Source organism: Pantherophis guttatus, chromosome 2, assembly GCF_059756535.1.
Source record: "Pantherophis guttatus breed Tessera chromosome 2, ASM5975653v1, whole genome shotgun sequence".
NCBI lineage: Eukaryota > Metazoa > Chordata > Lepidosauria > Squamata > Colubridae > Pantherophis > Pantherophis guttatus.
The window spans coordinates 220,086,488-220,101,939 of record NC_142064.1 but is presented as its reverse complement, the minus strand read 5'-3'; the positions used below and the strand labels follow the sequence as shown (position 1 = coordinate 220,101,939).

The 15,452-nt window shown below is 39.5% G+C and overlaps 1 protein-coding gene across 3 annotated transcripts in view; it reads right to left on the bottom strand.

Annotated features, from left to right (window-relative positions):
* Positions 1–15,452, bottom strand: part of CACNA2D3 (calcium voltage-gated channel auxiliary subunit alpha2delta 3) — a 563,616-nt gene that overhangs the window by 23,617 nt on the left and 524,547 nt on the right. For all 3 annotated transcript variants that reach the window (XM_060688326.2, XM_060688328.2, XM_060688327.2), the window contains 3 exons: positions 9,007–9,082; positions 7,229–7,281; positions 5,251–5,306 (listed from right to left, as the gene is read on the bottom strand). In XM_060688326.2, the coding sequence (XP_060544309.2) occupies positions 5,251–5,306; positions 7,229–7,281; positions 9,007–9,082 (185 nt within the window). The remainder of the gene's footprint in view (positions 1–5,250; positions 5,307–7,228; positions 7,282–9,006; positions 9,083–15,452) is intronic.

Sequence of the window (15,452 nt, the reverse complement as noted above, 5' to 3'; positions counted from 1 at the left end):
CCACATCCCTTACCTAGTTAGCTATTGTTTAAAATATTGATGACCAATTATGACAATTCTGTCAGAGGAGACACATGAAAATCAATGGTACAGGTTGGTGCCAACCAGTTTAACATTCACTAACTGCAGTGGGTCTATATTAAATATGACTTAAGTTTGGATCCAGTCCAAATTTCTTTCAGTTGAAGTCAAGGTGAAAAATTAAAAGAAAATCCCACATCCTCAAGTTTTATTTTAGGTTTTCTTTAAAACCAACATACATCCATGCCCGCAAATTGTGTCTATTTGTACGTGATAAGGGGTACCTGATGCCATAGAATTATTGAACTTAACATTTGGGATTCCTATGATCAGCAGGGTTAACAGATGCCATATATTCTTTACTGAATTTTTCAAAGTAAAAATAGGATGCAAATAACTGTGAATATTTTCTTTCTGTTTTGCAAGATATAGTCAGGAACTACCATCCTCCTCCAACCCAGCCAAAAAAGAAAAAGGAAAAGGAAAGATGCAAGGTGTATTAGCTGCTGATTTCATAAATCTCATTAGGATGGGATAAAACATCTTGCTGTCTAGTTTTTTGGATCTGTGCTGGTAATCGTCTCTCCTATGACTGCCAGCTCATGCAATCGACTATAAACATCAACTGCATTAAAATGATGCCTTTTTTGTGATCAAGATGAGGGGGTACTTTGCAGGCTCCTAGTAATTAACGAAAGGGAGAAGGTGACGTGTATAATTATATGCTCAGTTTCCAGTGTAAAGTAAATTCTAAAGGGCAGTATCACTATCTACTGAGGTAATGGAAAACCTGTGTCCTTAAGGAAAGAAGGATGCAAGTTAATTATATAGCCACAACACATATTTATTCCTAATTCTTCCAAAACAAAGAGTTGTGGATAAGAAACCATTTTATTGGACAGTGTGAGAGAGTATGATTTATTTATTTATTTATTTATTACATGTATTTATTTGCCACCCTTCTCCTGAAGGACTCAGGGCGGCGAACACAAGATAAGAAACATGTACAATAAAATCCCATTTTAAACCAAATAACTAATTAATAATAAATAATAAAACCCGGAATCAGAGTCAGCCTATTTGCTTGAACAGCCAAGTCTTCAGGTCCCGACGGAAGGAGCAGAGATCAGGAGCCGTCTGGAGCTTGGTAGGTAACTCATTCCAGAGGGTGGGAGCACCCACAGAGAACGCCCTACCCCTAGGCACCGCTAGACGACATTGGCTTGCCGTCAGAACTCTGAGGAGAGCGGCCCTATGTGAGTGAACAGGACTGTGAGAGGCAGGCAGGAGAAGGTCCTGCAAATATCCCGGACCTAAGTCATGTATGGCCTTATAGGTGAGAACCAGCACCTTGAAGTGGACCCGGAGAACCACTGGTAACCAGTGCAGCTCACACAGGAGGGGTGTTATATGGGAATAACGAGGGGCTCCCGTAACAACCCGTGCGGCTGCATTCTGGATCAGCTGGAGTCTCCGGGTGCATCTCAGGGACAGGCCCATGTAGAGGGAATTGCAGTGATCCAAGCGGGAAGTAACCTGGGCATGAGTGACTGTGCGAATAATTTTTTAATAATTTTAAATTGGGGTATTTTAAATTTCTGGGGTTTTAAATTGAGCCAAATCTATTTAATCATTTTAAATTTTTAATCATTGTTTTGTCTTGTGTTTTTAAATAGGCTGTACACCACCCTGAGTCCTTCAGGAGAAGGGCGGTATAGAAATAAAATAATAATAATAATAATAATAATAATAATAATAATAATAATAATAATCTCGGTACAGGAAAGGGCGCAACTGGCGCACCAGGCGAACCTGTGCAAAGGCCCCCCTGGTCACGGCCATTAGATGGTCTTCTAGGGACAGCTGAGCATCCAGGAGGACACCCAAGTTGCAAGTCCTGTCAACAGGGGCAAGTTTTTCCCCATCCATCAAAAGTGATGGGGCCTCTGAAACCCGAGATGCCGGCATCCACAGCCACTCAGTCTTGGAGGGATTGAGTTTGAGTCTGTTTCTGCCGATCCAGGCCCGTACCGCCTCCAGGCAACAGGACATCATGGAAAGGGCATCTCTGGGGTGGAGATGTATAATTGGGTATCATCAGCATATTGATGATATCTCACCCCAAAGCCACGAATGATCTCACCCAGTGGTTTCATATAGATATTAAAGAGTAGGGGGGAGAGAACCGACCCCTGAGGCACCCCACAATTTAGGGGCCTCAGGGTGGATCTCTGCCCTCCTGCCCATACAAACTGAAAGCAACCCGAGAGGTAGGAGGAGAACCACTGTAAGACAGTGCCTCCCACTCCCAACCCCACAAGTCGCTGCAGTAGGATACCATGGTCGATGGTATCAGAAGCCTCTGAGAGGTCAAGTAGGACCAGGATGGAGGAACAACCACCATCCCGAGCCCGCCAGAGATCATTCACCAGAGCGACCAATGCAGTTTCCATGCTGTGTCCGTGTCGGAAGCCCAATTGGTATGGGTCAAGGTATTCTGTTTCCTCCAGGAATTGTGGGAGCTGTTGTGCCACTACAGTCTTAACAACCTTCGCAATGAAGCGAAGGTTGGAGATGGGACGATAGTTATTAAGTGAGTCTGGATCCAGGGAAGGCTTCTTGAGGAGAGGTCGAACCACCTCCTCCTTAAGAGAGGCAGGGAAGTTCCCCTCTCTCAACAAAGCGTTGACAATTGCCTGGGTCCAGTCTCTAGTCACCTCCCTGGCAGCCGAAACCAACCAGGAGGGACAGGGTCCAATAAGCAAGTGGAGGAACTAAATTTGCCCATAATCCTGTCTAGTTCCTTGACAGAAACAGGGTCAAACTCAATCCAGATATTATTCTCAAGACCCACCCTAGTCTCCCGATTGGATTCTGCCCAGTAAGAGTCCAATCTGATCTGATCTGAGCGATTTTATCATGCAGAAACTGTACAAAATTGTCAGCTCTGCCCTGTAAAGGGTCTTCCCTCGCTCCCTGATTGAGGAGGGAGCGGGTCACACGAAACAGGGCCGTTGGGCGGTTTTCTGCAGATGCAATGAGGGCGGCGAAGTAATCTCGTTTCGTCGCTTCCATCGCCACTAGAAAAGACCTAATATGGGTTCTTAACTGTGTTTGGTCAGATTCAGATTGGGAGGACCTCCAACTCTCCTCTAGGCGTCTTTTCCGACGTTTCATTTCCCGGAGCTCCATGGAAAACCAGGGAGCAATCTGGGATCTGTGTCAGGTTAGAGGCCGCAAAGGTGCAATTCTGTCCAAGGCGTCGGTAGCCACCCGTTCCCAGGATGCCACCAGAGCCTCAGCTGAATTGCAGGATTGAGAGGTGGGGAATGTCCCAAGCTCCTTCAAGAACCTTTCTGGGTCCATCAGGCGCCTGGGGTGGAACCATTTTATGGGTCCCGTCTCCCAGCGGCAAGGGTTGGCAGATTGAAAGTCCAGTCTAAGGAGGGAATGGTCAGTCCATGACAGGGGAGTGATGGAAAGTTCCTCCTTACCATGACCATTTATCCACTGCCCAGAGAGAAAAACCAGGTCGAGTGTGTGTCCTCCCCTATGAGTTGGGCCCTGAATAACCTGAGTCAGGTCCATGGCTGCAATGGAGGCCATGAACTCCCGGACTGTCTCAGATGACTCGCCGATCGAAGGCAGATTAAAATCTCCCACAACCAAAAGGCTGGGGAGTTCGAGTGCCACTTCAGTCAAGACATCGAGCAGTGCGGGCAGGGCTGTGGCAACATAGCTGGGAGATAGGTATGTGACCAACAAGTCCGACTGAACTCCAGGGTCCCACTTCAATAGAAGAGACTCACACCTGCCTATCTGAGGGACAGTGACCTCCTTAGGACTCAGACTTTCTCTAACAACCATTGCCACCCTATAATTTGCAATAGTCAAATAAAGATGCTATTTTCTTGGCAGAGGTTGGCCATTGCCTGCTTCTGGGGGGAGGGAGGGAGGGAGGGAGAGAGAGGGGCGAAGGGAGGGAGAGAGAGATTGACTGAGACTGGCCCAAGGTTACCCAGCTGGCATTGTACCTAGCATGGAACTAGAACTCATAGTTTCCCAGTTTCTAGTCTGGTGCCTTAATCATTACACCAAATTGGCTCCCCATATATGTTTCTACTGCAAATGATTTAAATCTAGGCACTAGGGAAGCAAAATTTCAGCTGGGCCTGAGGAATGCTTCCTTTCCTTCTTCCTTAAGACTGGTAAATCATGTAAAAATATTACAGTGGTTACATAGGATTTTTTTAAAAAATATTTATTTAATTCCTATAACTTTCTCTCTCAACCAAGTGGCTCTGGGGAGTGAGCCGGATGATACAGTGTGCCCGTGGGTAGTATTCACTTACCTTCGCTACGGGTTCGCAAATGAGAGTGTGCATGCGTGCCAGTTTGCTTTGCTCGCATGCGCCACCTCTGCACATGCGCAGGGCCGTCTGCACATATGCAGAGCATCAAAAACGGGACGTGATGACGTCCGCTAGGTGGGCAGAGCCTCCCACAGTCGCCGCTACTGGTTCGCTCAAACCAGATAGAACCGGCTGAATAGCACCACTGAGTGTGCCTTGCGTTGCTTTGGAGTAGCTGTTTGACAAGCCACCAAGATTATTTCTTTTTCAGTACAGTGTGTCATAAAAAATTGCTCTATCCAAAAGCCATATTAGCCATATACTTATGAATGTCACCAATTGCATACATTAAATTCCACCAGAAACCTAAACCACAAAACCCAATGGATGTATTTAATTTGCTTCTTGTATTGGACAAGCCCACCAGTAGGGAGTAGGTATTCATTTTTTCCTCTTTCACAACTTCTGCCCAGATTATGTATTTATTGGGTACATAGGATTTACATAGGAGCTGCAAAACTCTGGGGGGGAATACAGACTTTTGCACTGGAACTGATTCTTGCAAGACTACTGTAGTGACTGTCTCTCCCATGCTTTTCCAGCAATGTCATCTCTAAGAAACTTTAATTGGTTTACTGCAATCCCAGTGTTTGGAAAAAAAATAAACACAATGCAGTAATGATCATATCACTAAGATAGTGTTAGAAAAGCCCTCTAAGTCCAAAAACTATTGTTAAATAAAATTTTCTGTTCTGTGCATACCCTTAGGAAAACTGGAGGTTCTTGTCGTACATCAAGCTTTGTAGAAGCTTTAACTTCTTATAAAAGCAAATAACACAGGTGTTAATATATATCTGTTAATATAAATTATTCTTACCCTTTGCTATAAGATCTGAATGCCACCAATTGCATAGGTTAAATTCCACCAGAAACCTAAGCCACAAAAATATATCATTTGATTACATCTGGCATGTTCATACCATTAACTGTCAGTAATAATTTTTTTCCAGCCTGTTCAAAAACAGATATCCAGCTAAATTTATGATGAGATATAGTCTCCTATAGTTGTACATTTTCTCCCAGCTGAATTCATTTTACAATTTCAAATTCTGTTGAAATTGGTATCGCTGCTGGACTGTCCTGTAGCCAAGAATTTTATTTTTAAAATGCCTTATTGCACTTTCTAGTGTATGACAAGCTGCAGTAGCTATTTTTCCAGTAAAGAGAACACTTTGATTGTGGGATTAAAATTTACCCGTGACGCATTCATTCAATCTTGGATACTCAAAATCTCAAATTCCCACAAAAGGCTCATAAACAGTAAAATATTATTTCTGATTTTATCAGAAATGATAAAACCTTCTGATACAAAAATACATCTTCCCTATGAAAATTTGTCAGCTTCAAGTCATGTTTATGTGAAGGCTAAAGTCAATGGCAGTAGCTTTTAAATGTTCAGATTGAAAGGAAAAACAGTTTTCATAAACAATCGAGAATCAATAATTTTTCTGAACTTTACCCTGTAATACCCATATTGTTTTCTACAGTCATCATCAAGGTTCAATTTTATTTTGAATTTTGCAGGTTTAGTTTGCAATAAATCATACGCACACATTCCCTTCCACCCAGGGGTGAAATCTAAAATTTGTTACTACCGGTTCTGTGGGCGTGGCTTGGTGGTGGTGGGGTAATGTGACTGGATGGGTGTGGCCAACTTTTTTTTTTAACTTTTAAAAGCATTTTTTCTATAACCTTAAGTGGTTGCAGAAAAAAATGTTTTTAGAAGCCTCTGACGATCAGGCAAGTCAGCTGGGATCACCAGAGGCTTTTATAGGCATTTTTTTTCCTACAACCTCTTCGGCCGAAGGGATTGCAGAAAAAAATGCTTTGAAAAGCCTCTGATGATCCCAGCTGAGCCGCGCAGTCATCAGAGGTTTTTTTTTTACACTTTTAAAAGCATTTTTTCAGCTGAACAGATTGTAGAAAAAATGCTTTTAAAAGTAAAAAAAAACAGCCTCTGATGATTGCGCAGCTCAGCTGGGCAGCTGGGGTGGTGGTGCAGGGATTTTTGCTATCAGTTCTCCGAACCACCCGCCGCCATCGCTACTGGATCGGGCGATCCGGTCTGAACTGGGAGCATTTCATCCCTGCTTCTACCCACTATGAGAAATCTCATTTAAATCTACGTCCTGAATATCTGTAAAGTAATAAACCTGGCCAATTACAGATTGTTCGATGTCTCCCACCATTCCTACTCTCCACCAAACAGATCTTAATGAAAGTGTTAAAGGTCCTTTATCCTTTACTGGTGCGGTCCAGTTATTCAAAAGTAATTACCACTCAAGTGTATAATCCATTTTTACTTTAAAACTGTTATGAATTGACAGGAGCTCTATATCATGTGGAAAACACCACTAGATCTTGCATGAACTTCAAATATGCCAATCATAGGGCTGCAATCACTTAAGAAATTAGAGAACAACAGAAGATCCTCTGAGAAAATACACACATTAGTAGCCCACCCAAGCAGAACTGGAATCAGCCAAATATTTATATTACATCTAAGTGCAACCACAGTAATAAATTTAGGCTGCAATCCTATATTTGAATTACCCAGGAGTTAGCTCCACTGAAAATAATAGGATTCTACTTTTGAGTAGGCATGTATTGAATTGCATTATTAGTTTATATTTTGGAAATGATTACTGTGAAATCCATAAGGCTTTAAGTACTTTTTAAACTGCTAAAATTATACACTAAGGATTTGAAAGTGTACATAAATTACTCAACTGGTACAACAAGAAGAATGAAAGATGGAAAAGTATGATCTTCAAATCAGAACAAGTTTTACTTACAAGACAAGTTCAGTCACAATCCATTTGACTGCAGCAAAGAAAGCTTTATAAGGCTGAAGACAAACAAATTACTTAATCAAAAAGTCAGAATGTATAATATTTATATATTAAGTGACAGATGTATATCATGTTTTAAATACATTAACATTTCTACAAATGAATAAAATACTATGATTTTAGCACAGTTATTATTGTGATGTTTATGTGTGATATAATTATTGGAAAAATAATAACATGTTGCTTGAATTGTTATCACTTCTATTACTTCCCAGACTAATTTATTCTATAACTATTTCCCCCACCATTCATTTACAGCGTCTTCTAGTATCATCCCAAAATCATAATGTTCAAAATAACAATAAATGAGGACAGACATGATATCACCTCACGAATGGTTAGAAAGTTTCAAAAACTTCTATAGATGAGAGAGTTATAAATCATATTGTTTTATATGAGATATAACTCATATTGTAAATTCACCTGTTCACTACTAGAAAATTTAAGAAGCATTTAGTGAATGCTTGAACAAATTTGCTGAATTGCACTGACAGTATATCTAACAGAACCCAATTAAATGTTTCTCAGAAGATTGCAAGAATGACATGGGGCTAAAATTACATAAATACAAACTTCCTTCCTTCCTTCCTTCCTTCCTTCCTTCCTTCCTTCCTTCCTTCCTTCCTTCCTCCCTCCCTCCCTCCCTCCCTCCTTCCCTTCCCTTCCCTTCCCTTCCCCTCCCTCCCTCGATGAATTTACTATTCATGGTAGTGATTTTTCATTTTATATCAATCATGTTTCTTATCACAAACTCCTGATTAGAATGCTTGTAAGTTAGAGTTAGGCCACTACTTTATTTAATTCATAAACGTAAAACCTATAGATCAATAGTGTGATATGTGTATTACAACTGGGGAGACACTGGTTCAAGATCATGAAAGCTCTTGTCATTATTTGTCAGCACAACCTAACTCTCAGCCCAACATAACACTTTTGTGAGGAAATAAAGACAATAGTGGTATATATGCCTTCTTGAGATCCTAAAGGAGAAGTAGGATATAAATCAAATGAATTAGTAGTAATTGTTCCTACTTTATAACACTTTTTTAACTTTTTTTTAAAAAAAAAATTCTAATTTTGATCCAACAATGATTATACTGATGATTTACTGTTATAAGAAAATATTCATGTTTTATAAGTTGTCCAGAAACAAATATAATATTGTCTTTAAAATTCCTGATTTTTCAGCTAAATGATGATTATGGTACAATTTTATGCATATATTCCAAAATACATCGCATTGTGATCAAAGGTAGGAAATGTATTCACACAATATATGAAATGCTTACCGTGCTTATAGAAAATTATGTATTTACAGGCAATTTACAAATCCAGGAGGCAAGCATACATTAGGGACAAACCAGGGGTGGGTCCTACTTACATTTACTACCGGTTTGCAATGGGATCGCGCATGCAAAGCAAGCGCATGCGCAGATCACCGATGACAAAATCCAGGGCGGTAGGCAGGGCCTCCCGCCGGTTTTACTACCGGTTCTTGCAAACCGGTCTAAACTGGGGGCAACCCACCACTGGGACAAACATGTTGAAAAGTCTTCAACATTCATGTGAGCTAATAGTTCAAAAAATTACCATAATGTTTTGTTGACCACCAAAAACACACCGTAAACACACTAGGAATAAAGATTATTGATACTTTGATAAGGATATATAGGATTAGAAATAAATGACAATGTAATAATAAGCGGTAGAAGAATACTTACATCCAATAAGGTGTGGGCACTATCGCTACTCTCTTTGGTTGTTCTACACATGGCTTGATAGTCATACAGTGTAATTCTATAGAGAAGAATAGAAAACTGCTTGACTAGAAGGAAAAAAATAAACCGAAAAATAATGTGAAATGCAACAAGACTTGCTCACAAGGCAAAAATAGCAATAGCATTTTTAAAGGAAGTGTTTAGATTATAGAATTAATACATACTCAGATTAAAAAAATAAAATGTAAAGAAAAAATGTGTAAATCTAAGGATTGAATAAAACTGTCAGAAACATGTGACTAATAAACTGATTCACAAAATAGAAATATGCATTTAAAAATTAAAGTATTGGTTTCTGCTCCTTTAGCAATTCTACAAACAGTAACACTGAAGTACCAAAGTACTAAATTGTGCTTATAAATAATTTAAAGAACATTAGAATGTCTAATGGTGTTATTTGATTTTTTTTCTGGGATTAAAAAAAAATATTTTGTACTATCTGATACCTCAAAATAGTCTGTCACACATCCACATGCAGAGTCTCTCTATATGTTTATGTAAAAGGGAAGAAACAAATGAGATACAGGATAGTAAAAGAAAATCTAATTTAAATGTGAATTTAAAAAAATGATTATAAAACCCAACTCTTGATTGCAAATATGAAAAAAAAAACAGCTAAGGTTATGTATGTTTAGATCCATGGATATCCAGGATGCTCTTTGTAAGTATGAAAAACAGTGGTTTTTTTCAGTGAATTGAATGATTATATTTAGCAAGTTGCTTGCTGTCAACTATATATTTATTTATTAAGGTATTTCCAGAACCAAAGGCCTATTTGATGTCCAAAAACAGAGGAGGCTGGTGAAAAGGTTACTCAGCAGCCCCCAACCTTTTGGGTGCCAGGGACCAGTTCTGTGGAGGACATTTTTTTCCACAGATTGGGGGCCATGATTTTGTCTGCTACCTGGATACCTGTGTGTGCGGATGGAGACCCTTGGCTTAGATTACTTAGGATAACCTTCCCCAATTTTGACAAGTCCTCTTCCACTGTGGTATGATGATTTTAATCTATTCTCAGATAGTTTGAAGAAAGAATGGGAAAGAAAGAATGGAATGGTGAAGACTTATTCTTTCTCCCTCTTTTCTTCCCTGTTTCCCCAGAGTCATGTAGCTGTGCTTGTGAAACACTGCTCTCTTTGATGCTCTCTGATAGCTGATTCCAGATTAAAACTGAATCAGAAAGCACATTTCATATGTTTTGCATTATTGTAGAGTGTAGCCCATTTGATTTTTATGGGGTTTTAATGGGGATAGTGGTTTCAATTTGGTTTAATTGGGTTATTTTTGTTTTTACTGTTATCTGCATTTTGTTTATTGTTCTTTGTGTTTGTTTTAATTACATGAACTGCCCAGAGTCACGAATTTGAGATGTGTGGTAACACAAATTGAATGAATGAATGAATAAGCAAGCAAGAATGGCTAACCAGAAAATACATAATATGAAAACAGCAACAACCTTGCCTGTGGTTTATTCTTAATTTTATGCTGCTAAACGTTAAGGCACTAAATCATCTCAAACAGTTTTCTCTTCTTTGAATTGGTTTGTCATATTGATTGCCTAAAAACCTCTGGGTAATCTCAAAGAAGAAAGAACTCTACCGGTATCCTGAGGATTGTAATGAGATCCTAAAATACTATGGACTGAAGAATAATTACGAAAATAGGATTTTTTTTTGATCCATCAATATATCATAACCTAGAAGGCTGCGATTCTAAATTCTTTGGAAAAAGTCAGTCCTGGCGAAGGCTCTTGTAACCCTTTTTCCCCCTGTTAAACATATATGTTTCTCAAAGACTCTCTGGACAAGTCAGTTTTTTGACAAGGTTTTTCAGAAGTGGTTTGCCATTGCCTCTTTCCTACGGCTGAGAGAACGTGACTACTTCAAGGCCACCAAGTTGACCTTGTGCCTAAGATAGAATTGGAACTCACAGTCTTCTGGTTTTTAGCCTGATGCCTTAACCATTATACCAAACTAGCTCTCCTTGAAACCATTGTAATTTCTGTCAGGCTTCTCCCAAGCAGTGCAACAATGATGTTATGGCTGCAGTGTGAGAAAAAAATGTTGCAATGCCTGTTTCAGTCTCAATATGATGTTTATAGTTTATATTATATAATCTTTATATCTTTATCCCTAAAGAAAACCCAACTGCTATGAATTTGGTCCCAAAGCATTTAGCAAGGAGAAATGCTGCTTCTCTACAGGTTGCTTCCTTTTTATTTCTTATTCAAAAATCTTTTTGCCAAGGTGATTGAAGAGTGAACATCTTCACATAGATGATGGGTTTCTCCACATTACTAACATTTTCTCTGCAAGATGGTGTTGTAACAATCAAAAGAGGTGCATTGCAGACAAATGTATGTGATGACTCAGGCACTATTAACTGTTGAATACTAAAAACATTCAGTAGATTTAGACTTAGAAATTCAAACTGGCTAATGCAGAGCAGAACTGAGTTGGACTGCCTTTTGGTGCCATCTTTTCCTATCTATTTTATGTTTAACTGAAGCTAACAAGAATCCAGCATCATCTGATCATCCCCATCCCCAACATACCTGTTTTGTATCTTTGCAATCCATGAAAAAGATCTGGCTTTCCAAATCTCATAGTTGCTCTTTGGTCAGTTACCAAAAACAATTCAGTCATGACATTATATTTATTCTATGCAAATTAACTATAATGTTTTAGCCAAAGTATCTGAACACTAACAAACTGAATGTGTAATTTAAATGCATTGAGTAGCATTGGGCTTTGTTTGCCTACATCAGATGAAGGGAACTTAATGCAGAAATAAATTGGCTTGGCACGTGGTAACAAAAATGACAGCATCTTGTTGCTGTAAGACATAATCTTTTAAACAGAATTATATTTAGTTCAATTGCCCTGAATAAGCAAAACTGTTCACAAAAACAGCTTATTATTTCATTGGTTCACATGCTTTCATGTACCTCATGTACAGGTATTCATTATTCAGGTTCAATTTTACCCATCTTGAGATTGTCTTTGAACAGTGTCGACATAAGGAGCAAGATTCTGTTTTAATATTAGAAGACCTAAGAACTGTCTCACATATGGGCTGGGCATAAGGTGAAGGCAATGTCATAGAATTATGGCAGAAAAAAAGATACTGCAATTCATATTTGTGTCATGATTAGGTACCCAACTTTTAAAGCAAATAACATTGAAACTGAATAGCTGAAGTGCTGCCGTTTATAAAATACACATTTTATATTCCAGTTTCCTGGATAATTGAAAAATTACCGTATTTTTCAGATTATAAGATGCACCAGTGTATAAAATACACCAAGATTTCGAAGAGGTAAGTAAGAAAAAAAAAGGATTTTGCCCATCCCGGCCCCCAGGGGCAGTACAGGCCTCCCAAACTCTCTGTGTGCCCCGTTTTTTGCAAAAACGTTTTTGCAAAAAATGGGGCGTGCAGAAGGTTTGGGAGATCTGCAGAGTGCTCCTAAGGGCTGGGGGAGGGCAAAAATCCCCCCATTTCTGCCCTCCCCAGCCACCAGGAGCACTCTACAGGCCTCCCAAACCCTCTGCGGACCCTGTTTTTGCAAAAAAATGGGCCCATTTTTCACAAAAATGGAATGAGCAGGGCGGGGCTTCGGGAGGCCAAAAATGGCTGTATTCAGTGTATAAGATGCACCAACATTTCCATCCTCTTTTAGGAGGGAAAAAAGTGTGTCTTTGTTCTGCCCCAGCTACAGATCCCAAAGAACACAGCACACACAAAGTTTGTACAAAACTTAATTTACTAAATTCAGTCTTTTTCAAAACAAAGGCTGTTAATAAGCTTTCTTAACAGCCTACAAGAAACCAAAGATAAAGTAATCAAAATCTTACGAAGGTTGGCAGAAAGCCCAGAAGCCATGTGCAGAGAATCCAGACGCAAAGTAGAGTGAACTAAAGTTGTTCCCTACAACTTGCTTCAGTCGGCGTTCCTCCTTAAATAGGCTAAGGGAGTGGCCAAATAGCCCCAAGCCTCGAGGAGACCTCCTCCTGAGGAGCCACTCCTGCCTTTTGGCAGCTTTGCGCGCCCATGCATCGAGAAGAGGCTCCTTTTCTTCACTTAAAGGAGCTTCTGGAGATTCTGAAGGCCCTGACTGAATCCCTGCCTCTGGCACCACATCTTCTCCAGCCTCCTCATTGTCTGACTCGGATGCCAGTTGCACAGGCTGCTGGCGCAACACCACACCAGCCTCCTCGCTATCAGAATCAGCTACAATCCGCACAGGTCACTGATGGGCCACAACAGTCTTATACTCCCAAAAATATGGTAGTTAAAATCAGAAACATTTATTTTATTTGCAAGACTTATATGGCCACATCTCAGATAATGACCCCAGGTAGCTCACAACAATCAGTAGAAAAAGAAATAAAGCTGGCTTGGTGACTTTGGGCCAGTTACTCTCTCTCAGCCCAACCCACCTCACAAGGTGATTGTGCAGGAGGAGAAAGAAGTATTATGTAGAGTATGTTCATTGTTTTGAATTACTGATACCCATAATACCTGGCGGAAAGTTGTTCCAGTGATTAATTGTTCTCACTGTCAGGAAATTTCTCCTTAGTTCTAGATTGCTTCTCTCCTTGATTAATTTCCAACCATTGTTTCTTCTCTTCTCTTCTGGTGCCTTGGAAAATAGGTTGACCTATTTGGGGCAGCCCCTCAAATATTGGAACATATTTATATATATCCCCCCCCTTCTGGTATTTCTTTTCACTAGACTAGACATACCCAATTCCTGCAACTGTTCATCATATATTTTATCCTCCATAATATCCCTAATAATCTTTGTTGTTCTTCTCTGCACTTCCAGAGTCTCAACATTTTTTTAATGTTGTGGTGATCAAAACTGGATGCAGTGATTCCAAGTGTTACTAATACTTCTTGATTTTATCCTTCTGTTAATGCAGTCTGGGACTGTGTTGGCTGTTTCAGCAGCTGCAGAACACTGCTGGCTCATATTTAAGTGATTGTCGACTAGGACTCCAAGATCCCTCTCACAATTTCTACAATTGAGTTAGGTACCAATTATTCTATACCTGTGCATTTGGGTTTTCTTTCCTAAATGTAGAACCTTACTTTTCTCCCAATTGAATTTCATTTTGTTAGATAGGGCCTAGTATTCCAATCTGTCAAAATTCTTCTGTATCTTAAACCTATCTTCTGGAGTATTGACTATTCCTTCCCACTTGGTGTCATCAGCAAATCTGATGAGTTCTTCTGTTAGCAACTCAACAAGTTACAACAATATTTGTAAAGCAATGTTTGTTAGATATTTAGATAGTTTCTTGGCATTTGTTAGGCATTTAGATAATTTGTTAGAGCTGTGGTGCTGCAGAGGTTTTGAATGCAGTATTGCAGGCTAATTCTGCCGACTGCCAATTGTCAGCAGTTCAATTCTCACTGGCTCAACATTGACTCAGCCTTCCATCTTTCCAAGGTCAGTAAAATGAGAGTCAGATTGTTGGGGGCCATATGCTGACTCTGTAAACAGCCTAGAGAGGGCTGTAAAGCACTGGGAAGCAGTATATAAGTCTAAATAGCTACTGCTAGTTTATATCCCATTGAATACCTAGTTAGGTTGCTAAAGTCTATAAAATTCACAAGACTTATTTGAATAAAAGACATTCAGTAAAGCATCAACTTTATTGTTGGATAGTATATATGTTTAGTATTTTTCATAACCTAATCCAGCAGTGCTAACATGGAGTTTATAAACATAAGCTTTGTCCAATATTGGACAACTCTATGTGTAGTCTCTCAGTTTTGCTCACCAGCTTCCTAACTTTCCAAAAGAAGTGGGTCAATTTTTTCCCCAGAGAGTTTATATGTTTTAAATGGTTGAAGGGTAGAATAAGAACAGGAGATCTCTGCAATACAAACTGTTCCAATTCCTACCCTTAACCCCCCCCCCCATTTTCTGGGGTGATTTTAGACACCTTTTTGTGCTTTTGGTTGAATAAAGGGTTAAAGACAGAAAAGGGAGCTGTTTGCCTCCCACAGGCTTTCTGCTGCCATCCTGACTCTTAAACCTTTCCAAACCATGGAAAATGATCTGAAATTGGCTCAAAAAAAATCCTCTTCATTCGGGGATTTGGGATATGGATTTAAGAATAAGAATGGGAGCTGTTTGTCTCCATTTCCAGTCTTAATTTTGAATACACAGAGCACCAATTAAAAAGGTGTCACTGAAATGCTATAATTTTGCTGTCAATATCTGAGGGTGAGACTGGTAGAACATATGCAGGAGAATACAATCTGATTGTTATCCATCCTTAGTTTAGATAATGTCTGGAAGCACATAATGGGACTTCATACAAGTTTCTAAAAATATTCTTTTCCTGGGAAAACTATTACATGTGTTTAAACAAATA